This window comes from Elephas maximus, chromosome 5 (genome assembly GCF_024166365.1).
Source record: "Elephas maximus indicus isolate mEleMax1 chromosome 5, mEleMax1 primary haplotype, whole genome shotgun sequence".
NCBI lineage: Eukaryota > Metazoa > Chordata > Mammalia > Proboscidea > Elephantidae > Elephas > Elephas maximus.
In genome coordinates this window covers 26644961-26671568 of record NC_064823.1, presented here as the reverse complement: position 1 = coordinate 26671568, position 26608 = coordinate 26644961, and the positions used below count along the sequence as shown (strand labels likewise).

Here is a 26608-nt window from a genome sequence, read left to right as displayed (position 1 = left end):
CTCACTGCCAGAACTCCATCCACATCTGTGTGAAATACAGTGGAAAAGCAAACTCTCTGCTTGAGAGTGAGAATTACAAACAGATCGCTGCAGCCTGAGGAGAGGGAACCCCTTTAAAAACACCCTTCTTATCTATGACTCCTCACCAGTGTGGACGTTCTCCTGGTGTCTTCTCAGGGCATCCTTGCTCTTCAGCCTCTTTCCACAGCTGTCAGCCCTGCACACGAACCTGGCGTCCCCCCGGCAGGTCTCTCGGTGTTGCTCAAAACTACAAGACAGCCAGGAAAGAGGAACAGGGAGAAGAAAAGGTGAAGACAGACCTACAAATTTCCAACACCATAGCAAGCTTTTGTAATACATGCTCCCTAGGAGAGCTCCAGGGTCATTTCATGCATTACCTCTGCAGGTAAAAAGGAAAGCACTGAAATTCTGTAGCCGTAAGACACTGAATCACTAAGAAGCATGAAAGCATGCAAGCAAAAACTGATCCACAATTATATAACGGCAATCTGACACTCAGACACAAAACCTCGATGCTGAACTGAAGGAGGAATTGCAAAGAGAGCACTGAAAACTTCGTGAAGAATCCTTCAGACTGCTTTTCGCTGTGCACTGAAGAACACTGAGGGGAAATACAAAAAAAAAAAAAAAAAAAACCACTGGAAGTCTAAGACAAACACACAACAATAAACCATTCTGAATAAAGTCATGCTTGTCATCTCTCTTTTCGATCTGCCTCTCGCCTTTTTAAATGTTTAGTAGCACCTTATTAAATTATAGGCCCCAGCTCAGCCAGAGTGTCTTTCATGTAGCATATACAATACCGAATGCAATAAAAAGCAACAAGAATGCAATTTTAAAGTCCATTTATTAAAAAAGTATATATTCCTTCCTTGTTTCATTTTTTAATCACCTGTGATGGACTCTCCAAATGTGCTATCATAAAAGTTATAGTTTTTTAAACATTTTTCAAGTTTTGAGCAGAAACTTTGCATCTACAATTTTATAAGCAACAGTCAATGTATATAATATGCGGAAATAGCCTTAATATGATATGTGGCACATTTCAGGATTTTTGCTTTAATGAAGCAAAAAAAAAGTAACATTAACTTTAACTCTATGTTAAAAGTTCCTGCTCCTATGCAAGGGGATTACATTTACATTCTGTTAAAAATAAAACATACAAACAAGTGTACTTAATTCCTCCCTTCTAATAATTTTTTTTAATAATTATGAGGAAACCCTGGTGGCGTAGTGGTGAAGAACTACGGCTGTTAACCAAAAGGTCAGCAGTTCGAATCAACCAGGAGCTCCCTGGAAACTCTATGGGGCAGTTCTACTCTGTCCTACAGGGTCACTATGAGTCGAAATCGACTCCATGGCAGTGGGTTTGGTAATAATTATGATCCTGAAAAATACTTTAGTAAAAGGATAATTTTCTGTGCTGTCAATAAAAATAGTTAAGGAGCCCTGGTGGCACAGTGGTTAAGCACTCGGCTGCTAAAGGGAAAGTCAGTGGTTGGGACCCACCAACTACTCCATGGGAGAAAGATGTGACAGTATGCTTCTATAAGATTACAGCTTTGGAAACCCTATGGGCAGTTCTGCTCTGTACTATGGGGTCTCTGTGAGTTGGAATCAACTCAGTGGCAATGGAAATGTAAATAAAGTAACAGAAGTGTACAGAGCAATGTGTGGGGACTCAAGTTATTCATCTTATTGTCATTTCCTTGTCCTATTCTTCAGATTATTCCTCCAAATTGCTGTGAAATAAGCAATTCTCCTCAAAATGTCCATGTATTCTTTATACTCTGAATTATTCCATTTCTTGAACTTTTTTTTTTTTTAACTGATTCCAGAGGGAATATCTAATGCAGACAACTGAAACTTGAACTCTCACTTTAAAGCACTAGCCAAATTACGCGTATCTGAATTTCAGATTAGGAAAACACTGAACTTGGTATTTAAGGATAAGTTATTAAATGGACAAAGACCAATTAGCATAAATCATGTTTACTTGTTAAATTTCATAATCAGAATATTTTAAGAATAAACATACTATACTAAGAAAAAACCAGTTAATGACAATGGCAATGCAGAAAATGACAATGGCAATGCGGAATGCTTAATCTCTCTCTCTCTCTCTCACACACACACACACACACGTTAGAAACTGTAAGACAAGCCAAATGGAATAGTTAAGCAAAGTATCAGTTTATAATCTTAAAGATACTCATTAATGTACGCACTGTCTTTGCAAAGCCTGTTTCACGGGGAATTTCTTCCCACAGCTCTTGCACTTAAACTCTTTCTCCTCTGTGGGCTTTTGATGCAATGTTTGAAGGTGCTCAGCAAGAATTTCCTCACTGGTAAAACTCGATTCGCACTGGGGACAGGCATAGTCCTCTCTACAGCCGAGGCGATCTGCACATGTATAATAAGGCATATTGATAAGACAAAATTTCAGAGCCAAGAACTCTCTTCAGTTTTCTCTTCATTTTAAATTAAAAATTAATTGTGTTTAATGGTTATATGGAGACACAGTGGTGACACAGTGGTTAAGAGCTACAGCTGTGAATCAAAAGTTCAGCAGTTCAAATTCACCAGCCAGGCCTTGGAAATCGTGTGGGACAATTTCACTCTGTCGTACAGGGTCGCTATGAGTCAGAATCGACTCAACAGCAATAGGTTTAACAGTAGTATATTAATAAATTCTTATTATCTCTATCAATATTTATAGTGTTATCTGTGAAAAATAACAGGAAGTGTTAATAGAGGAATGGGATTATTTTTAAATCATTTTGCTTGATTTTCACCAACTAATTCAAAATGAAATTCAAGTGTTTATTTACCCTACAGTGTTAACTTTTCAAATCAGAGTTATTAGAAATGTTGAGTTGGAAAACAAGTTTTCTCTAAATGGGTCGTCTCTAGTTCACTTTTAGCTGCATGAGAAGAAAACGTCAACTGAAGTAAACTATGCTGAATACCAGGGAGAATCTAGCCTGTACATGAAAAAATACTGAGTTCTTAAAAAGAGCACTCATTACAGCAGGTGTCAGAAGGCTCCACTGTCTTTAGGGCTCAAGAATCCCATACAGACAGACATGGTTCTAATTTCTCTAAGTGTGCTATTTCAATTACATATGTTTTTTCTGATTAGAAAGTTAGAAAATCTAGAAGATGTAAAAAATATAAGAAAAAAAAAATCACCAAGTACTCCATCATAAGGAGAAAATCAGTTATGTATTTCTAAGTCTGATTTGTCTTTTGTCCATATATATTTTATGCATCTCTAGACAGCCACAGGAAACCCTGGTAGCGTAGTAGTTAAGTGCTACGGCTGCTAACCAAAAGGTGGGGGGTTTGAATCCACCAGGCGCTCCTTGGAAACACTATGGAGCAGTTCTACTCTGTTCTACAGGGTCGCTATGAATCGGAATTGACTCGACAGCAATGGGCCTGGTTTGGTTTTTTAGACAGGTACATTTATGATCACACTGTATGTGCAATTTTATATGTTGCCTTCCTTTTTCTATTTAACATTTTCTCAAGTCACGTTTTTGTTTTTGTTTTTAAACTTGAGATGCCATAATTTATTTAACCAAACTCTCCACTGTTAGACACTTGGAGGCTTGCTTTCTTTTTTTTTTTTTTTTTGCCTTTATAAATAAGGCACTAAAAATTCTAAGATAAAAGCAGCAATAATATAAGTACCTGATTTTTAAGTTTAAAAAACCTGTCAAAGCTTCTATTAATTCTTTTTACAAAGAATGGAAACTGATATTTTGATAAGGAAAACAGTAATCACGGGATGGCAATAGATAAATAGGAGACATTATTAAGTTTAAATAATGGATGCAATAATAACAGGCCCTGGAGATGACACAGAAAAACAAAGAAAATAGAATAATACAGAAATAGTTCCCATCACCCCAAATCTGGCATCCCAAAAAGTATAGTGCGTGTTTGAAAAACAAAGTAGGCTGAGCCTGTCCCCACCTCCCCCTTAAATAATCACAGAAGCAAAGCAAACAGAAGCAAAGTCTAGCCACGCTGGGAGTCAATGACATACAGTTAGAATAGAAAATTCATACCAAAGGCATTACTATTACTGCTACTAAAAGAACCAGTGTTGCTTCTGAAATGGCTGTGCTAAACAAAATGGAAAAATACTACACAGTAAATACCGACCTATGAGAAAATGTGAATACCCATAACATCATTCATATTTCCCTCAAACTCTATCAGGAGTAAAACACAACATAAGAGAAACAAGCTCCAACAATAATTGATTATTCCTCAGCTGATGACAAGCAAGTGAGATCAGTATAGGAAACACATCTTTCAGGACATCTATCCCCTGGATTAGAGGACTGATTGAAGCTGGTCTGACCCAGGCTCACTGCAAGCTTTTGGTTACCACATTAGGAGACCTTGCAGTCCTGCAGGCCTCTGTGATCTGCAGACAGACTCCCAGAAGCTCCAGATTCTCAAAGGATCTTAAACAAAAGCAAAGCCCAGGAAGCAACCCCCTAGTACCCAGCAGGGCCTCTTCTTTGCCTCCTGCCCTCCTCTGTATTTACCTTTCACCATTAGCAGGTGAGGAAGAGAAGTTTCAGAGGGCTAGTGACTTACCCAGTGCTACTAGACTAACGAGTGGCAGGAACAGGGCTGGAGCACAGAAGTCGTCACTACTCATGCCCTGCCGTGCCACTGAGAGCAGGGAGAGCCAGGAGCTGCCCCAACAATGCAGCGCTCGCTGCCCCTTACCATGCCAATCCTACACCCACCGCCACACCAACATTCTCTTCCTGCTGTAAGAAAGATGAGTGCACAGCTGGACTTCCTTGAGAGTGTTTTTGATAAAAACTTTGAGAACGCCCTGTTACAATGCAACTATAATGCAACTACGATTCAAACAATATTTCACCTACAACTTTCCTTCTCTGGGAACACCAATTAAAGAAATAATACCTTTTCTGCCAGCTGTTGATTGTGCTTTAGAATTTTTAACTTCCCCTTCTTTGATCACTGTCATAATTTGCTGTTCTTCCTCGTCGGCCTCCATGTCACTGTCCAGGTAGCCAATCAGAAGCTCTGTATCCGTTTCTATGTCTTCAATTGCCAAATAAAAAATGTTTTCTCCTTCCTGAGGGGGGAAAAATGCTGGGCCATTAATTTGTTTCTGGTAATAATTATGAAATCATTTTAAGATCCATTCATAGAGTATCATGTACCTGTCAATACTTACTATTATGTTACTTTTCCTATCTCCAACTGATCTGAATACTGAAAAAGTTAACTGATAATACTCGGTAGCCTGGCAAATAAAATGTAAATATATCTTATAAAGAGACTGTTACTTTTACATATAAAACAAGGGTAATTAGAGTTGTCACTAAAGGAGCCTGGTGGTGCAGTGGTTAACACACCTGACTGCTAACAGAGAGGTTGTCAGTTCAAAACCCCCAGCGGCTCCACGGGAGGAAGATGTGGCAGTCTGCTCCCCTAAACATTTACAGCCTTGAAAACCCTATGTGGCCACTATGACTGAAAATCCACTCGATGGCAGTGCGTGTGTTTTTTTGTTTGTTTATTTAGTTGTAGTCGTAAAAGTGAATTTTGCCTCAATTTAGCTTACGCAACTAACACCTTGCAGAGGCCCATGAATGCAGTAGAAAGAACTTCATTAAATATTAGTGTCCTTTATGAACTCAAATGGAGAGCAACAAGATAATGATTTCATTATGATTAATATTAAATGCACATTCGGGGGGAGGGGAAGCTTTCAAGTTACAGTAGAAATTAGAGGAACTACAAACACACACTGAAAGACTTTCCAAAAAGCTGGACCAGAAATAGAGGAAAAAGACTAGACATCTGGGAGGTTCAAGATTAGTAACTGAGCTAACATGCATACCTCATCTCTTCAGACTCCTCAAGTCCCACACAAAAGACAGCAAAGAGAAGAGGGGGAAAAAAAAAAAAGATCCACCACCAACATATGAAAAATTCTGAGAAAATTCTAGAAGCTAGAAATCAGACAGGATTGAACTGATAGATAACTAAAGCAGGGGAAACCTGAACCAGTAATAGACATAGGAGAGGAATGCTGCCGAAAGCCTTCTTCCCAAGGAAGCCCCAGAGAAACTTCACACTTGAAATCAACTATTAAAAAAAAAAAAAACCCTCTGGGCCTTGTGCCAAATACTAGGGAAGACACAACTGGGGCTGCTTAGATGGCTATCCCCATGAGAAAGCACCGGAATTGATCTCTTTTAGGTGGTTGAGGATTTATCCTGGGAGGGTTCCTAGTTAGGCTACTGAGGAGAAAGAAACAAAACATAGCCTGAATTTACTGGACCCTCACAGTGGGGAGGAGCCCTGGTGGAGCAGTGGTTAAGAGGTATGACAGCTAACTAAAAGGCTGGCAGTTCGAATCCACCAGCCACTCCTTGAAAACCCCATGAGGCAGTTCTACTCTGTCCTATAGGGTTGCTAAGAGTCGAAATTCCAAATACTTTCTCTCACCAACCTAAACGGTGACTATATACATGGACCTCACCAGACGGAATACACAGGAATCAAATTGACTACATCTGTGGAAAGAGATGATGGAAAAGCTCAATATCATCAGTCAGAACAAGCCCAGGGTCTGACTCTGGAACAGACCATCAATTGCTCATATGCAAGTTCAGGCTGAAACTGAAGAAAATCAGAGCAAGTCCACAAGAGCCAAAATATGACCTTGAGTATATCCCACCTGGATTTAGAGACCATCTCAAGAACAGGTTTGACACATTGAACACTAGTGACCGAAGATCAGACAAACTGTGGAATGACATCAAGGACATCATCCATGAAGAAAGCAAGAGGTCACTGAAAAGACAGGAAAGAAAGAAAAGGCCAAGACGGATGTCAGAGGAGACTCTGAAACTTGTTCTGAAATGTCGAGCAGCTAAAGCAAAAGGAAGAAAGGATAAAGTAAAAGAACTGAACAGAAGATTTTAAAGGGCGGCAGCTTGAGAAGACAAAGTAAAGTATTATAATGACATGTGCAAAGAGCTGGAGATGGAAAACCAAAAGGGAGGAAAACGCTCGGTGTTTCTCAAGCTGAAAAAACTGAAGAAAAAATTCAAGCTTCCAGTTGCAATAGTGAAGGATTCTATGGGGAAAATATTAAACGATGCAGGAAGCACTGAAAGAAGATGGAAGGAATACACAGAGTCACTATACCAAAAAGAATTAGTTGATGTTCAACCATTTCAAGAGGTAACATATAATCAGGAACCGATGGTACTGAAGGAAGAAGTCCAAGCTGCTCTGAAGACACTGGCGAAAAACAAGGCTCCAGGAATTGACGGAATATCAATTGAGGTGTTTCAACAAACAGATGCAGCACTGGAGGTGCTCACTCATCTATGCCAAAAATTATGGAAAAGAGCTTCCTGGCCAACTGACTGCAAGAGATCCATATTTATGCCTATTCCCAAGAAAGGTGATCCAAGTGAATGTGGAAATTATCGAACAATTTCAGTAATATCACACGCAAGCAAAATTTTGCTAAAGATCATTCAAAAACGGCTGTAGCAGTATATTGACAGGGAACTGCCAGAAACTCAGGCTGGTTTCAGGAGAGGACATGGAACCAGGGATATCATTGCTAATGTCAGATGGATCCTGGCTGAAAGCAGGGAATACCAGAAGGATGTTCACCTGTGTTTTGTTGACTATGCAAAGTCATTTGACTGTGTGGATCATAACAAATTATGGATGACATTGTGAAGCATGGGAATTCCAGAACACAATATTGTGCTCATGAGGAACCTTGACATAGATCAAGAGGTAGTTGTTCGGATAGAACAAGGGGATACTGATTGGTTTAAAGTCAGGAAAGGTATGCGTCAGGGTTGTATCCTTTCACCATACCTATTCAAGCTGTATGCTGAACAAATAATCCGAGAAGCTGGACTATATAAAGAAGAATGGGGCATCAGGATTGGGGGAAAAGTCAATAACAACCTGTGTTATGCAGATGACACAACCTTGCTTGCTAAAAGTGAAAAGGACTTGAAGCACTTATTAATGAAGATCACAGCCTTCAGTATGGATTGCACCTCAGCATAAAGAAAACAAAAATCCTCACAACTGGACCAATGAGCAAAATCATGATAAATGGAGAAAAGACTGAAGTTGTCAAGGATTTCATTTTACTTGGATCCACAATCAACACCCATGGAAGCAGCAGTCAAGAAATCAAACAACGCATTGCATCGGGCATCTCTGCTGCAAAGGACCTCTTTAAAGTGTTGAAAAGCAAAGATGTCACCTTGAAGACTAAGGTGACCCAAGCCATGGTATTTTCAATCGCATCATATGCATGTGAAAGCTGGACAATGAATAAGGAACACTGACTGAAGAAGAATTGACGCCTTTGAATTGTGGTGCTGGCGAAGAATACTGAATATACCATGGACTGCCGAAAGAACGAACAAATCTGTCTTGGAAGAAGTACAACCAGAATGCTCCTTCGAAGCAAGGATGGCGAGACTGTGTCTTACACACTTTGGACATGTTGTCAGGAGAGATCAGTCCCTGGAGTAGGACATCATGCTTAGTAAAGTACAAGGTCAGGAGAAAAGAGGAAGGCCCTCAACGAGGTGGGCTGACACAGTGGCTGCAACAATGAGCTCAAGCATAACAATGATTGTAAGGATGGCGCAGGGCCTTGCAGTGTTTCGTTCTGTTGTGCATAGGGTCGCTATAAGTGAGAACCTACTCGAGGGCACCTAACTACAACAACATGAATGGAAATCGATTCATCAGCAACGGGCTTGGTTTTTGGTTCACAGCATCCAAAGGAAAGGACAGAGAAAGTAAGTTCCAACCAGGAATGAAATTCGGTACAGACAGAACATAGAATAAGCCTACTTTCCCTTGGCAATGCAGAGCACTTATGCTTAAGAAGGAGGAAGTAAGGGGGAGGGAGAGGGAGGAAGAAGCATGCATAACACCATCATGTATGTATGTCTACATAAGCAGAACCTCCACGGTAAACTGGAAAGATAGACTTCAAACTGTTATGCAGTCATCATTTTGAGAAGGATAAGGGAGGGCTGATCTATATTCAATATTCTTTTCATTTTTTACAAGTATGTATTGCTTATTTTTACTTTTAAAAACAATATTTATTTGAAAATACCATCAAAGAAACAAAAATAATGACCATATCCATCAAGCACTGTGGAAGGGAGGCTTGATTTAAAAGCTCAAAGTAATGAAGCAAATCTAACCATTAAAAAAAAAAAAACCATTAGCTGCAGTTAATTAAAAGGCGTTCCTGGGATATTTGGAGCATTCTTGGAAGTTTTTGAATTTTATATCTCTAGAAACATAAAGATCTATTTCTAATTAAAAATTCTGAATTAACTTCTGTGCAACAGTTGCTCTGATTGAAACAAAAATGCACAAACAAAAAGTTATACAAACACTCAGCCAAAAGAGGTCTTTTTTTAAACTTAACTTAGAGATGTCATTTCCTGGGATTTGAAAACTACTTGCTGCAAGGTTTACCCAAGGCAACAAAGGGCTCGCCTAATGAAGACTTCAGAATGCAATCATAAATCTTAGTATTTATCTGATGAATACCCAAGAAAGTTCATTAAACCATTTTTCCAAGGTATTAACCATTAATTTTGTGGTGGCCTTCATAACACAAAGAAAAGAATGATTTTTAATTTCAAAATCAGACAAAGTTAGTGAACTGTAATCATAAGGCATAACGTGTGTACTTACGGACTCTGCAATAAAAGAGGAACGTTTTAATACACCAGTTAAAATTTTAATTCAATAAAAGGAATGGCAACATCACAAGCTCCAACAACCAACCACATTTTCTCTGCATGCCAAAAATGTGATGCAAAAAGAAACATAATTGTTTACTCCAATCTATCGATTTAATGGTGATGTTTAGATATCTTTCTAGATATAATCCGGACAGAGTCTCCTTCTTTTTTCTTTGCCACTGCAATGATTTTAAGTATCCTCTTAAAACGTTTCCTTGCCAACATCACACTGACTGTTAGTCACCCCGCAATTCTCCATTATGTTATTTTCCTTCTTCGAAACCTCTGATTGTCAGAATCTGTCAGGTTCCTAGTCTCTGGAGCCCTCGGGGGCCATTTCTCCACCTGTCGGATCACCCCAGGTCCAATCCCCTATTCTTAGAAAGTCTTAAAAAGCACTAGCCCAACACTCTGGGACTCAGCATCAAGTCCCTGTTGTCATTAGCCTGGCTATGACCCTGTGCTCCACTTTTGATAAATGTTTTAATATTCTGATCCTGAGATTTAGTTCTCCTTATTACCTATATCATTTCAGGTCATTGAGTCTTTGGGTTATTCCCCTGGACACAGCCCCTCCATAACATAATCACTACCTGGTATTCACTTCTTAGGGATTAGAGGCCTTCCTCTCAATCCGCCTGGGGTTGGAATCCTGCTTATTGCTGACATAATTCCCTGCTGCCACTGGGTCCAGGTAATTTTGCTGAAAAAATTTAACTAAGAAAAAAAAGCTGGTCAAAATCATGGTCTGGTCAAAAGCAACTATTCCTCAGCCACTGGTTTTCATAGTATTGGTATTGAGTACACATAGAGTGAGTGATTTTACAATTGTTATCCATCTGTTGCATTACTGTCCATGGTTCAGAATTTTTCAGGTGTTTTTAGTCCTCTTTCATTTTATTTGTAAATAATTTGCAGCTAACAATTTCTATTGTAAACTGTTTATATATCAAAAATGTTTTACAGCCTAAATGTCTAACACTCTGAGAAAAACTAAATGTGTCAAAATTGATTTTAAAGTGAGACTTGTGACATGTCATTTAAAAAATTATTTATATATACATAAAGAAAAAAAATTTTTTTTATATATAACAATACACCCACAAAAGAAAAATATGTGGAAGGATATATAAACAACAATGTTAACAGTAAAGAAAAAGATGTTGAGGGATACATAAACAAGGATGTTGACGGTAATTGTTTTTAAGTGGAGGGAATTGTAAATGTTTTGTATAGTCTTCTGCTTGTCTATATTTTATTTTTCTAGAATTAGTATGTGTTACTTTTGTCATAAAAGAGAACAATAAATAATTTTAAAAACCCTGTTCCTCAGTATCAGGGACTGAACTATTTGGTGACTAAGAGCTTTGTGCTGCCCCGGGTTCAGAGTCTCATTCTGAGATTTACTAGCCATGTGACTAGGCAAACAGCTTAATCTCTCAAACCATCAGTTTCCTTATTTGCAAAATGAAGAAATAACAGTGTCTTTTTTATCTCAGAGAACGGTTGTGAGGATTAAAAGACATAATATTTTTTAAATCTAGCAAGGTTCCTGACACATGGTAAGCATTCATGAATGGTACTTATTATTACTTAACAATGCTTAAAAGCCAGTAATTCAAAATATTATTATTTTATTTATTTATTTATTTATTTATTTATTTATTTATTTATTTTACTTATTTATTTTCAAAAACTTGTTTGAACCAAACTGTCACACAAACCAAGTTGCTTTGTCTATGTTGCTTTGGGCTTAATTTCATTGGGCCAAAATCCTCTTAACCAACATATAATCCAGCTCCCCCGACTGCCTACCAGAGCTCTGAAACGCCCTACCCTGGATTCCTTCTTGCCGTGCTCTGTTTACCGGCTAACGTGCTGATCTCCTATTCTGATCTGGACCTCCTGATAACAATCACTTTTCTGCACTATACCTAAAGTGACCAACCATCTGGTTTGCCAGGAACTAGGGCTTCCCGCTTTCAGTGCTAAAACTGGGAGAGTCTGAGGCAAATCAGGACAACTGATCACGCTAACTGTACCCATCATGCACCCCAGAACCATATTCTTAACTCCATTTAAGACTTCTTACGAGCAAGTAAGACTGGGTCCATCCTCCTAACTCCAGCCCCGTTGCAGGATCTCCAGCATTCAGAGCCAGCCATGTCCCCAAATATGACACCAATGGCTTCCCAGATGGGCTCTCATACTCTGAACCCACTTCCTCACGTTATCCCCAACTATCCTTCACGTAAGCCTGTCCGCTCTTCTTCAGCCCTACTGGTCTACTTGCTCTCAGGAAACACTGAGTTCATTCCCGCCTTAGTGTAACAGCAAAGACACCATTGGGCCTCCGTACGCTGCTCCATCTCCTCAGCATCCTCAGCACAGCTCAGTTGCATCCTCCTCCATGAAACCTTCTCTGATCTACTGAATTCACGCAGGTTCTCTTCACCAGGAGCTCCCCATATAAACTGCCTTAACTCTAACTGGCCACCTAATTGTACGAAGATCATAATACCTCCGGTTAATTTACAGATCATATTACCAATTTATTTCTGTGCTTTTTGTCATTTAATTCATGTGATCAATGAATTTCTGATACATGCTGCTCGTCTCCTCACTAACGATTATTTCCTCAAGGCAGTGAACAAGGATTACTATGTATCCCCCACAGCACAAGCTATGCTCATAATAGGTGTTCGATATTTTACAAATAATGAATAGTAACAAAGAATACTGTGTCTACAGAGGAAAATCAGTAATAAAAAGTTTATTAAAATTTTCCTTTATTTATTTATACCTGGGAGGCTATTACAATAATCTAGGTCACAGAAGGTGGTGACTTGGTCAGGACCGTAGTAGAGGAGTGAAGCAATGAGATGGAGTCACGTCCTGAGGACACTCTGAAGTGAAGGCAGGTGATATTTCCTGACAGATTGTATATGGAGTGTGAGAGAAGGAAAAGGGTCAAAGATGAGTCCAAGGTGATAAAGTTATCCCTCAAGTACTCACAGATGTTGCCCTACCTAATCATAATATTTCTTCTTAAGGATTCAAAATAAAACACCGACAATGAATTTTTTCTTTGAATCCATATATTCTTGGTATGCATACATATATTTCCATGTGGTCATTCATTCAGATGCCCAAGAACGTCTGCCATTTTTACAATGCTAATTACTGTTCTTCAACAAATCTGCAAAGTTCAAGTCATTCATAACCTCTAACAACAACAACAAATCTCATTTCTTTTAGGTCAAAAACTACTTGCAAAGCTCTTCCTTTGAACAGCCAATGCATTCTGATAAGAAACAGCAGAGAGCGGAATTCTGATCTGTTTCTTTGAACAAAGCTGAAAAAAATGGTATTGGTTTAGATTTCATTGACTTCATAATTTTGATAACATCATTTAATATGGAATTAAGATTCACAAGCAAACTTACATACACAATAGCTTCTCTGAATATCCTGATTTTCAGGGTTTTCAGAACAAACACATGTAATAAAGATAACCAAATCTGGAGAAAGCAATAATCAGGCTGGGATGATTTACCAGGAAGGTCAACGGTAGTGCCATATGGTATGGCTACTACAGAGTATTCTCTGAAAGTAGGAGTTCCATAAAAATTCTTATGCACTGAAATAATAATTTCAGAATTCAGGTTTAGAAGGCTAGCCATATAAACAGTTACTGTTAGGTGCCATCTAGTCCGTTCTGACTCATAGCAATCCTATGGACAACAGAACGAAACACTGCCATATAAATACAGTAGTATTCAAATAAAATTTTAACGGTCATGAATTTCAAATGGTTAACCTTATGTATTAAACTGTTAAATATTAAATATATAATACATATTATCATCAATATCTCACTCACATCAGTAACCTAGTCTTAGCTCACCAGAGCATCTCAAAACACCAGTTGAGAGGTTCCCTCAGAAGAAATCAGCCCATGGCAATAGAACCCCAGACCCTATGCTAGAAGCATGAATCAAGGCCTGGGGAGGAAGACTGAAGAAAAGAGACAGCCTGTTGGGCCTCAGAGCTAAGCAGACAGGAATTAATCCAATTATGCCACTTTTTGGCTATGTCTCCTGTGACACTGGGTATCTTTCTTATCCCTGAGGGCCTCAATTTTCTCATCCGTAAAACAGAAAAAAATAATTCTCTTATGTTTATTTATGCCCTGGACTTTACTAGTAATTCTGACAGACAGTTAAGTACACTTAGAAGAAATAACATTACCTCACATTTATATAGCACTTTGTAGGTTTTCATGAACTTAATTTCATCAGACCTTCATAGAAACCCTGTGAGATATGAATGAAAATATTTAAGTATATTGGACAGATAAGAGGCTTTGGAATCTGACAGACCTCAGTTTGGATTCTATTATATAACTTATTGAGTTCTTGGCTGGTGCAAAAAGTTAAGTGCTCAATGACTAGCCGAAATATTAGAGGTTCGAATCCACCCAGAGGCACCTTGGAAGGCTGGCCTAGTGATCTGCTTCTGAAAGATCACCGCCTTGAAACCCCTACTGAGCAGTTCTACTCTGCACACATGGGGTCACAATGAGTTGGAATCAACCTGAAGGTGACTAACAACAATATACAACTTTCTAGCTATTCATACTTAGGTAAAATTATCTCAACTTTTCTTAGTCTGTTTCCTTATCTATAGCATGGGGTCAGTAGCACCTACCTCAAAGAGTTGTTCTGAGGATTAAATAGCATAGAATATGTAAAGCATGCCTACTACATAGCAAGCACATAGGGAATACCTAGTATCAGGGTCTATCTGTAATCTGAAGTCCTTCAGCCCACCAACATTTTACATATGAAAAAAATATTTTCCAAATAAGTCTCAAATAATCCAATGCATTTAAGGGCTAAAAGGAATTTTAGTCCCATAAATTTTTTTATTCTTTCAATCACTCACAAATATTCACAAAACACTTGGGGGGTGAGGGTGGGGAATCAGGCACCTTGCTTGGAAACTATTATTGACTATGTGGCATCAATATCATGCACAGAAGAAATTTACATTCCATTGACCACCCAGAGCTGATATTAATATAATCTTACAGTAGCTACTAACATGTACTATACAGTAGGAAGAACACTTAATTAGGTGTGAAAAGATTGTACTTCTGTCTTTGGCTTTGCCCCCCAAGGGCTCTGTCATTCTGGTTAAGTCTCTTATCATCACTGGGGCCTCTTTCATCTGTAGGCTTATTTAATTTTCATCTGCAAAATAAAGGGGCTGGACCTTATTATCTCATCCTTTCCAGTACTAGATTCAACCACAGGTGGAATAATCTCAGTATTATGAGTTTAGTCAATAAATCTATAAGGCAAATTACATATACAGGCTGATCTAATCACTGCTTTCCCTGTTAGGCTTCACTCTACTAAAAGGAAGGTTGGTGTGAAATTAAGGGAAACATTTAACTAGAATGTCAATTGAAAGCTGGAATACACAAACTTGGAGAGGTGGGGGAGACCTTCACTGAAATTACAAAGAGTAATTAATTTAAGCCATCATTTGGTAAGATTTTTGTCAACGTGACTGCTTCTTTACTGTGGCAATGGTTAGGACCAAAAAAACTCAAGAGGCCTTCTGGTTTAATTCTTTCTGATTCTATCACTACACCAGAGCATTTGCTCCTGAGTATCTAGGAGGTATATCTACTTTTCCAATTCCCTATCTCCCTTCAACACCCAGCATTACTTATAAACTTTCTCTGACAATTTGCCCATTGTCTCTTCTCAAGTACCATGCTTCACTAAGATGGATTTCACGAGCGCATGCATTAGAGGTTCAGTTCTACTATTAGAAAAGAGCAAAAGTAACTGTCTCTGGTTTCACAAGGAAATACTAATCCCCACTGTGTGCAAATAAATATAACTCCAGAAGAGGCCATGGGTGATTTGGTATTTCAACTACATTTGTCTATGACTTAACTTGGTTTTTGTTTACTTGTTGGCAGACTGCTGTCCACATGTGGACAATGTAACAGAAACCATGACTATGAAATTGGCAAAAGCACAAATTCATTGTATTGCAAAGGTAGTAAGTTGGGAAAATCCACGCTGTTCCCTAAAATGTCAATCGGCGATCAACACAAAAGGAAATCATCTTCAAAACAATTCTTGGGCTTACAAATTTAAACAATCTATACCAGCAGCAAGGGTGGGGCGGAGGAGGTACGTTTGGACGGCTACTGAATAATCAATAACAATAGCAGACAAGTGAAGAAGATAGAGAAAGGAAAATATAATGAAATAGTAAGTACAGATTTAATATCCTCTCACTTGTCTTTATTAAAACCCTGAAAGAGTCTCAACTTGAATTTCAGGATCATTTCTATAAAGCTCAATGCACAAAGCTGACAAACCTCAAAAAGAAAAATTAATTTCCACTGAAATTTTACAAAAAAAATCTTTAACTGTAGATCATAGCATTCCCTAGCATTCCAATGTGTATTATTCCAGAACGTGGACTAGTATACCAAGCTGCCTTGTGACTCAGAGTGCTGCCTTTGGGAGGAGTATCCCATAACAGGGTTGACTAGGTGACCTGCAATGACCCATGAAATGTGAGCAGAAGCAAAGTGATTAACATGGAAGAGGAAGTTTTAAGAACCATCATGTGTTTGGGCTACAGCTCTTTTCCCCGACCATGAAAATGCACGTCCCTGATAAGAGCTGTTCATTCAGACGACACGTGGTACCGAGCTGTGGACAGTCACAGCCACTTGCAGCCCATATGCTGAACGACAAATAAACCTTTGTTGCTGTAAGCCACTAAAACTTTACGTTTGTTTGTTAGAATGGTCTTCTGAGCAGAAGTTGAATGATACAATAATTTAAACAAAGTAATACTGAAAAAGTTATTTTCTTTGTGACTAGGAAAATACTGTATAATCAAAGAAAATAATGTGAGGGAGAAAAATGATAGATGATTTAAAATAACAAACAGTGCAGGATGGGCTGATTTTGTGTTTAGAGTGTATTAATCAGGCCCTACAAGAAAAATGAGGTTTCAAGGAAACACAAATAAAATTGTCTCTTCTCTCATCACAGTGCATAATGAGCCACAGTGCAAGGGAACACTTCATGTGATTCTTAAGAACCAGACACTACATTAAACAAAAAAGTCAAATCTATAAACAAAGAATATCAACTGCAAATTACGAACACATATACTTATCCTTCCCTGAGGGGTCCAAGCAAAGATAGTAATGTTCAGGGCGTCCTATGAAACAAATATAATCAAGAAGAAAAGATACAACAGGAAAGAAGAAAAAATAGTTACAATGAAGAGTTGTGATCCCGGGAGGTAGGAGATCTTGACAGGAAAAAAAATATATATTTCATCTTTTTTTTATTTAAAAATAAGTTAACATCAGTAGTATCTGAAAGAATAAAGTACCTAGGAATAAATTTAATCAGGAGGGTGAAAGACGTGTACATAGAGAATTATATAATATTGCTAAAAGACATCAAAGAAGACCTAACTAAATGGAAGAACAATCTGTGTTCACGGATTGAAGTCTTAATATATCTAATACGTCAAACACAAAACTCAAAACTGCTCCTATCAAGTCAATTCCAATTCATAGTGACCCTACAGGACAGAGTACAACTGCCCCATAGGGTTTTCAAGGCTGGAAATCTTTACGGAAGCAGGCCTGCCACATCCTTCTCCCACAGAGCAAGCAGCTGGTGGATTCAAAAGGCTGGCCTTTTGGCTAGCAGCTGAGCACTTTAACCCCTGCATCACCAGGGCTCCTCTAATATGTCAACAGTACTGAAAACAACCTATAAATTCTGTGCAATCCTCATTAAAATTTCACCAGCCTTCTTTGCAGAAATGGAAAAGCCAATCCTCAAATTTATATGGAAAGGCAAGGGACCACGAATAGTTATAGAAATGTTCAAGAACCAGAATAAAGTAAGAGAACTCACACTTTCTGATTTCAAAACACACTATAAAGCTACAGTAATCAAAATAGCCTGGTATTGGTATAATACTAGATATACAGACCAATGGAATAGAATTGAGAGTCCAGAAATAAATCCATACATCTATGGTCAACTGATTTTCAATAAGTGTGCTAATTTCATCCAAAGGGGAAAGAATAATATCATAACACATGATGCCAAGAAAATTGGATTTCCACATGCTGAAGAATGAATCAAAATCCAACCCTCACACCACACAAAAAAATCAATTCAAAATGGATCAAGGACCTAACTGTGAAAATTAAAACCAAAAAATTCTTAGAAGAAAATGTAGGGGCAAAACTAAAGGGACTTAGTTTTTAGCAAGAGGCTATCAAATATGACAACAAAAGTACCAGCCGTAAAAGACAGAACAGATAAATGGGACCTCACAGAAACTAAACACTTCTCTGCATCAAAGGGCTTTATCAAAAAAGTAAAAGAAGAAAATTGGGGGGAACCATATACCCAATAAGGGCCAATACCCAAGACATATAAAATACTTCTACAACTTAACAACAAAAAGACAGCAATCTAGATCAAAGACCTAAATATAAAATCTAAAACGATAAAGATCATGGAAGAAAAAATAGGGACAACGTTAGGAGCCCTACTACATGGCATAGACAGTATACAAAACATCATAAAGAATGTAGAAGAAAAACTAGATAACTGGGAACTTCTAAAAATCAAACACCTGTGCTCATCCATAGACTTCACCAAAAGAGTAAAAAGACTACCTACAGACTGGGAAAAAGTTTTTAGCCATGACATTTCTGATCAGCACCTGATCTCTAAAATCTACATGATACTGCAAAAACTCAACTGCAAAAAGACAAATAACCCAATTAAAAAATGGGCAAAAGATATGAATAGATACTTCACTAAAGAAGACATTCAGGTAGCTAACAGATACATGAAGAAATGTTCATGATCATTAGCCATTAGAGAAATGCAGATCAAAACTACAATGAGATTTCATCTCACTCCAACAAAAAAGGTTGGCATTAATCCAAAAAACACAAAAGAATAAATGTTGGAGAGGCTGTGGAGAGGCTGGAACACTTCTACACTGCTGGTGGGAATGTCAAATGGTACAACCACTTTGGAAATTGATTTGGCGCTTCCTTAAAAAGCTAGAAATAGAACTACCATACGATCCGGCAATCCCACTCCTTGGAGTATATCCTAGAGAAATAAGAGCCTTTACACAAACGGATATATGTACACCCATGTTTATTGCAGCAGTTTACAATAGCAAAAAGATGGAAGCAACCAAGGTGCCCATCAATGGTAGAACAGATAAATAAATTATGGTATATTCACACAATGGAATACCACGCATCGATAAAGAACAGTGAGGAATCTGTGAAACATTTCATAACATGGAGGAACCCGGAAGGCATTATGCTGAGTGAAATTAGTCAGCTGCAAAAGGACAAATATTGTATAAGACCATTATTATAAGAACTTGAGAAACAGTTTAAATTGAGAAGAAAGCATCCTTTTGTGGTTACACGGTGGGGAGGGAGAGAGGGTTGGAGACGGGCATTCACTAATTAGATAGTAGATAAGAACTACTTTAGGTGAAGGGAAAGACAGCACACAATACAGGAGAGGTCAGCACAATTGGACTAAACCAAAAGCAAAGAAGTTTCCTGAATAAACGGAATGCTTTGAAGGCCAGTGTAGCAGGGGCAGCAGTCTGGGGACCATGGTTTCAGGGGACATCTAAGTCAATTGGCATAATAAAATCTATTAAGAAAACATTCTGCATCCCACTTTAAAGAGTGGCGTCTGGGGTCTTAAACGCTAGCAAGCAGCCATCTAAGATGCATCAATTGGTCTCAACCCACCTGGATCAAAGGAGAATGAAGAACACAAGGCGATTACAAGCCCAAGAGACAGAAAGGGCCACATGAACCAGAGACTACATCATCCTGAGACCAGAAGAACTAGATGGTGCCTGGCTACAACCAATGACTGCCCTGACAGGAAACACAACAGAGAAACCCTGAGGGAGCAGGAGAGCAGTGGGATGCAGACCCCAAATTCTCCTAAGAGCAGACTTAATGGTCTGATTGAGACTAGAAGGACCCCAGTGGTCATGGTCCCCAGACCTTCTGTTGCCCCAAGACAGGAACCATTCCCGAAGCCAACTCTTCAGACGTGGATTGGACTGGACAATGGGTTGGAGAGGGATGCTGGTGAGGAGTGAGCTTCTTGGATCAGGTGGACACTTGAGACTATGCTGGCATCTCCTGCCTGGAGGGGAGATGAGAGGGTGGAGAGGGTTAGAAGCTGGCAAAATGGACACGAAAAGAGAGAGTGGAGGGAGAAAGCAGGGTGTCTCATTAGGCGGAGAGTAACTAGGAGTGTGTAGCAAGGTGTATATGGGTTTTTGTGTGAGAGACTGACTTGATTTGTAAACTTTCACTTAAAAAAAAGCACAATAAAAATTATAAAAAAACAAAAAAAAAGACAAGCAATCCAATCAAAAAAATGGACAAAGAACTTAGACAATTCACCAAGAGGATACTCAGATGGCCAAGAAGCACATGAAAAAATGCTCAATGTTGTTATTACTTGCTGTCTATTGTGACTCATGTGACCTCCGTGTATGCAGAGTACAACTGCTCCACAGGGTTTTCAAGGCTGCGTCCAATTGGAAGCAGGTCACTAGGTCTGTCTTCTGAGGAGCCTCTGAATGGGTTTGAACCACCTGTGGCTGCTAACCAAAAGGTCAGCAGTTCGAATCCACCAAATGTTCCTCGTAAACCCTATGGAGCAGCTCTACTTTGTTCAATAGGGTCACTATGGGTCGGAATCGACTTGACGGCAACGGGTTTGGTTTGGTTAATACCTTTAGGAAAACCTGGTAGTGTAGTGGTTAAGTGCTACAGCTGCTAACCAAAAGGTCAGCAGTTCAAATCCACCAGTCATTCCTTGGGAAATCTATGAGGCAGTTCTAGTTTGTCCTATAGGGTTACTATGAGTCAGAATAGACTTGGTGGCAATTTTTTTGTTTATTTAAGGAGGAGTGAAGTTTCAAGGCATGCCACAATATGGATGAACATAGAAAACATAATGCTGAGTGAAATGTCAGCTACAAAAGGACAAATACCATATGATCTCACTTATATGAAATAAGCAAATATATTTAAATAAATAAAACCCAGTGCCGTAGAGTCAATTCCGACTCATAGCGACCCTAAAGGACAGAGTAGAACTGCCCCATAGAGTTTCCAAGGCACGCCTGGCGGATTCGAACTGCCGACCCGTTGGTTAGCACCAGTAGCACTTAACCACTATGCCACCAGGGTTTCCAAGCAAATATATAGAAACCAAAAAAAATCACTAGTGATTACCAGGGATGGCAGGGCAGGGGAAAGAGGGAGTTTTTGGTTAGGTGTGTCATGGATTGAATTGTGTCCCCCAAAAATAGGTGTATCTATTTGGCTATGCCATGATTCCCAGTATTGTGTGATTGTCCACTATTTGGAAACCCTGGTGGGGTAATGGTTAAGTGCTATCGCTGCTAACCAAAGGGCTGGCAGTTTGAATCCGCCAGGCGCTTCTTGGAAACTCTATGGGGCAGTTCTACTCTGTCCTATAGGGTTGCTATGAGTCAGAATTGACTTGACGGCACTGGGTTTGGTCCACTATTTTGTCATCTGATGTGATTTTCTTATATGTTGTATATCCTATCACTATGATGTTGGTAAGGTGGATTAGTAGCAGTTATGTTTATGAGATCTACAAGATTAGATTGTCTTAAACCAATCTCCTTTGAGATATAAAAGACCGAAATGAGCAGAGAGACACGGGGACCTCATACCACCAAGAAAGAGCAAAGCGTGTCCTTTCGACCTGGGGTTCCGGCACCTGAGAAGCTCCTAGACCACGGGAAGATTGATGACTGGACCTTCCTCCAGAATTGACAGAGAAAGCCTCCCCCTGGAGCTTACACCCTGAATTTGGACTTGTAGCATACTGGACTGTGAGAGAATAAACTTATCTTTGTTAAAGCCAGCCACTTGTGGTATTTCTGTTACAGCAGCCCTAGATAACTAAGACAGGTATCTAGGATGCATTTGGTTTGTGATAACTCTGGTGGAATAACTTGGAACAGGATGGTGAGAATCGTTGCTCAAGTTAAAGAACACAGTCAGTACCACTGAATTATACATGCAGAAATTGTTGAATTGGTATATGTTTTCTTGCACATATTTTCACCACAATAAAAGTGAAGTTATCAATATTTACAGGCCAAGAATTTTTAGAATAAAATAATGCTATGGAGGATAGGGAAGTTATTTTGTAATACCCAGGGCACTGAACTGGTTTGAAACAGTTCAGTCATGGCCATCATAAACAAGGGCAGCATAGCATAGCAACCAAATCTGTTGCCCTTCAGATTTTGACCTGAGTAGAAACAAACATATGCAGCCTGCTCAAAGGTGGCAGATGACTATGCCATTCTGAGTATGTGTCACTCTCCTCAGTCCTGCCAAGAATCCAATCTCCCACATCAGGCTCTGAAACATTCAATATGGTTTATATATACATATACAATATATTTTTATCATATATATATAACGCATTCTGCTTACAACTCAGTTGTGTTTGTTCCCATACCTATTTATACAAGTTGTACAAGTTATTGCAATCATGTAATTTAACTCAATATTAAATACATCAAAGATATATGAGTAAGAAACAATTTAGTTGTTTATAAGAAAATCAAGTGAATTCTCTGAAAAGATTCAAAGGTAAGTCTGTAAAAGAAATTGCCAAATTATATGAGACAAAGCAATTATAAAAGATAGGGGAAAATCATTAATCTGGAAGGATTTTGTGCTCCGTTATTTTGTAAGCCTTTCTATTCATACTATTTTTAAAATGGTAAAACTGGAATCTATAAGGAATGGTTATGAAAAAATATTATATCAAACTCTAGTGAGGCCATCTACAGTTAGATCTAAAGTAGTTTTGGTCTTAGATCAAAAGATTGGTGACTAAAAAACCCTAAATACATATATACATAAGACTTAAGTTAAAATGAAATGGTTAAAGTATCAAATTCTATGATCCCCGACAGAATCAAATTTTTCTATTAACTGACCAACCACAGGTTCTTATCACATCAGAAAGGAATGTTTCAACCAAAGTATCATATAACCAACTCTGGGTAACTGTCTGCCTGTCCATACCAGAGCAGATCCACACTGATCTGTAAAGACCTGAATTCCCACTGGGCCAGAAAGTCACGGGTGAAGGTGTCATACCTTCAAATTATATGTAATAAAATATTTGTCATTCTACATTTCAAGAGAATTAGCTAAACACAAGTCTTTCCTTTCCCCTTCTTCCTCCCTTCCTCCTAAGATGGTTAGCTCCTTGAGGGCAGGCATTATGACATATTTACCTTTCTGTCTCCAGCAGTACCTGATACAACACCTTGCTCACTGAAGGCTATCAACAAATTCTCTGCTGACTGAACTAAACATGAGGGGGGGAAAACACATTATAATTTCCTTTTGAATTAATAAGACAGAGACAAAAATGTCGTTCTGGAAAATAGAATGCACTACAAAAAGAGTTGCAGGAAGAATTTCCTATTCCTAATAAATTCTTAAGGGTTCAAAAGATACCTAACAGATGAGAATATTTTAGCCAAGTCTAAACAAAAGGACATATTTAAACAAAAGGACATATTATATAGGCAGCTGTACTCCCTGGAAAGAGAGCCAGAGTGAGGCCTCCTTACAACACTCGACACAACAAAAGTAATATAAAAACCTACTAGATAAACTGAACATTCACTCAACACATGTACCACAGTGTACAACGTGCACAGTACTGCAGAATATTCACACTCATACGGGAGGTCCTGCCCTCCAGAATTTTTTCAGTGGAAATAGAAAACAAACCGGTTTAATAACAAAGGGGAAAGAGGGCCAAGATAGTTGTACAGAGTTCAGCAGCTATGTAATTTTTGGAGATAGTCTCAAGATACCATTTGAAACTCACTCTGAACTTTGTAGGCTGGATAAGTTTGGGACAAGATAAGATCAGTAGGGAATGGGTAAAAAATGAGGAAAACAACATCAGCTACATCATGGCACTCCAAAAGGTATATGGAGAATAACAAGTCAGGTTAGAACACTACGTATTAGAGGAAAGTAGTCGAAAATTAAATGTAAAAAAGTAGCTAGAGGTGAAAATGTGGAGGGACTGAAAAGTCAGGCATAAATGAGATATGTCCTGTGGCTTGCAGGACTTGGAAAAGATTATAAGGCAATCACATCAGACTCAAATGACAGGAAAATACATTAAAAGTAAAAACATGTAAATTTTGTTCATTTGATCAAATCTGAAATTTAAGATGTTTGTTATATGCTACAATATCGTCCATATTTAAAAAGTGACATATATTCGAAATAACTTCTGGTCAAATACAACATATTAAACTAGACAGAATGTAACTTAAATAAATCTAAATACAATTACAGAGCAACAACACTTCAGTATGAATAATTGTTTTTAATTCTGTTATTTTTTTTTTTAACTAAGGTGGAAATCTAATAAAGATAAGCAATTCGTTTGAAAAAAAAATGTATTTTTGAGCACTTAATATGTGCCAAGAATTATGCTGGGACTAAATACAGCATAGTGAACAAAAATACATACAGTACAGGAGTGGAGAAAGCCACTATCAGCCACCACAAGAAATGGAAAATAATAACTTGATGTATGGTAGGACAGAAAGGAGCATGGGGCTATTGAAATACAGAATAGAGAGAACTAATCCAGTATAAGTCCAGCAACAATTTCCTAGTAAAGAGATGACTTTGGCTGGCTTCAAAGAACATGAATAGTAGGAACCTGGCAAAGGGAATGTGTGTGTGCGCGCTTGTATGTGTTTGGGAGGAGCAGTGCAAACAGAAATTGCTCACACATTTTATAGCTTGGAAAGACTAAACTAAAAAACCCATTGTCACCAAGTCAATTCCGACTCATAATGACCCTATACGACAGAGTAGAACTGCCCCATAGAGTTTCCAAGGAGCACCTGGTGGATTCAAACTGCCAACCTGTTGGTTAACAGCCATAGCACTTAACCACTATGCCACCACGGTTTCCTTGGAAAAGAGTAGAAGCTCAAAAAAAGAATGAAACGGTGTGGCCAGAAGGATAGGTGGTTTCAGTAAAGCCAAAGGAAAAGTGTTTTTCAGATGGAGGTAGTTGTTGAGAAGTCAAGTAAAAGGAGGTCGAAAAGGCATCCAGCAGTTTAGTGACATGGAGAGCACTGGCAACATGAGAGAGAACCACTAGAAGGCCAGAGGGACGCAGAAGCCAGGTTAGTGTGGGTTGATGAATATGAGATGAATATGAGAGGTAAGAAAAAAGTAGAGACATAGCATAAAGATAATTCAAGGAAGGAGAGAGAAAGGCTCCCTAGCTGAACAGGATATGCAATCAGGGGTGAAAGATTTTGAAATGAAAGAGACGCTGGTATATTTAAAATCAATGAGAAGAATCGTCTTGCAAGTGAGAGGGTAAATATCAAATAGAAAGAAGGAATAATCTACGATATAAGCATTCATAAGAAGGAGCAACACAGGTAGAAGGTTTGTTCTTGAGAAAGAAGAGGGGATGAATGCTTCTCTATGCTGGAAGAAGGCAAGAGAAGATACTTAGTGTACTTGTAAGAAGGTGTGAATGTTTGATATCTGGAAGTTGAGTAATATATAAGATTGTTTAATGCTCAATACAGGGAGGTCAACACAACTGGACTAAACTAAAAGCAAATAAGTTTCCTGAATAAACCGAATACTTCGAAGGTCAGCAAAGCAGGGGCAGGGGTTTGGGGACTATGGCTTCAGGGGACTTCTAAGTCAATTGGCAAAATAAAATCTATTAAGAAAACATTCTGTATCCCACTTTGAAGTGTGGCATCTGGGGTCTTAAAGGCTACCAAGCGGCCACCTAAGATGCATCAATGAGTCTCAACCCACCTGGGACCAAAGGAGAATGAAGAACACCAAGGTCACACGATAGCTATGAGCCCAAGAGACAGAAAGGGCTACATGAACTAGAGACTTACATCATCCTGAGACCAGAAGAACTAGATGGTGCCTGGCCACAACCAATGATCGCCCTTACAGGGAACACAACAGAGGACCCCTGAGGGAGCAGGAGATCAGTGGGATGCAGACCCCAAATTCTCATAAAAAGACCAGACTTAATGGTCTGACTGAGACTAGAAGGACCCCGGCAGTCAGGGTCCCCAAACCTTCTGTTGGCCCAGGACAGGGACCATTCCCGAAGCCAACTTGTCAGACATGGATTGGACTGGACAATGGGTTGGAGAGAGATGCTGATGAGGAGTGAGCTACTTGCACCATGTGGACACTTGAGACTGTGTTGGCATCTCCTGTCTGGAGGGGAGATGGGAGGGTGGAGGTGGTTAGAAACTGGCAAAATGGTCACGAAAGGAGAGACTGGAAGGAGGGAGCGGGCTGTCTCATTAGAGGGAGAGTAAATAGGAGTATGTAGTAAGGTGTATATAAGTTTGTATGTGAGAGACGGACTTGATTTGTAAACTTTCACTTAAAGCACAATAAAAATTATTTAAAAATATACACATATAAGACTGTTTATATTACCTTTTTAGTATACATCAGAACAATTGGGAAATGAATCTTCTTATAATATTTTTTAACATATTTCCAAACATTA

The 26608-nt window shown here is 38.8% G+C and overlaps 1 protein-coding gene across 13 annotated transcripts in view; it reads right to left on the bottom strand.

The window, feature by feature from the left end:
• Positions 1 to 26608, bottom strand: part of PRDM5 (PR/SET domain 5) — a 450522-nt gene that overhangs the window by 290795 nt on the left and 133119 nt on the right. For 11 of the 13 annotated variants that reach the window (XR_007517600.1, XR_007517603.1, XR_007517604.1 and 8 more), the window contains exons 4-7: positions 4978 to 5152; positions 2250 to 2424; positions 530 to 622; positions 147 to 268 (exon numbers count right to left, since the gene is read on the bottom strand). Coding sequence is in view for 8 of the 13 variants with exons in the window: in XM_049885411.1 (XP_049741368.1) it covers positions 147 to 268; positions 530 to 622; positions 2250 to 2424; positions 4978 to 5152 (565 nt within the window). In the remaining 5 variants the exon portion in view is untranslated. The remainder of the gene's footprint in view (positions 1 to 146; positions 269 to 529; positions 623 to 2249; positions 2425 to 4977; positions 5153 to 26608) is intronic. The other 2 variants (XM_049885412.1, XM_049885417.1) reach the window with 1 other exon arrangement.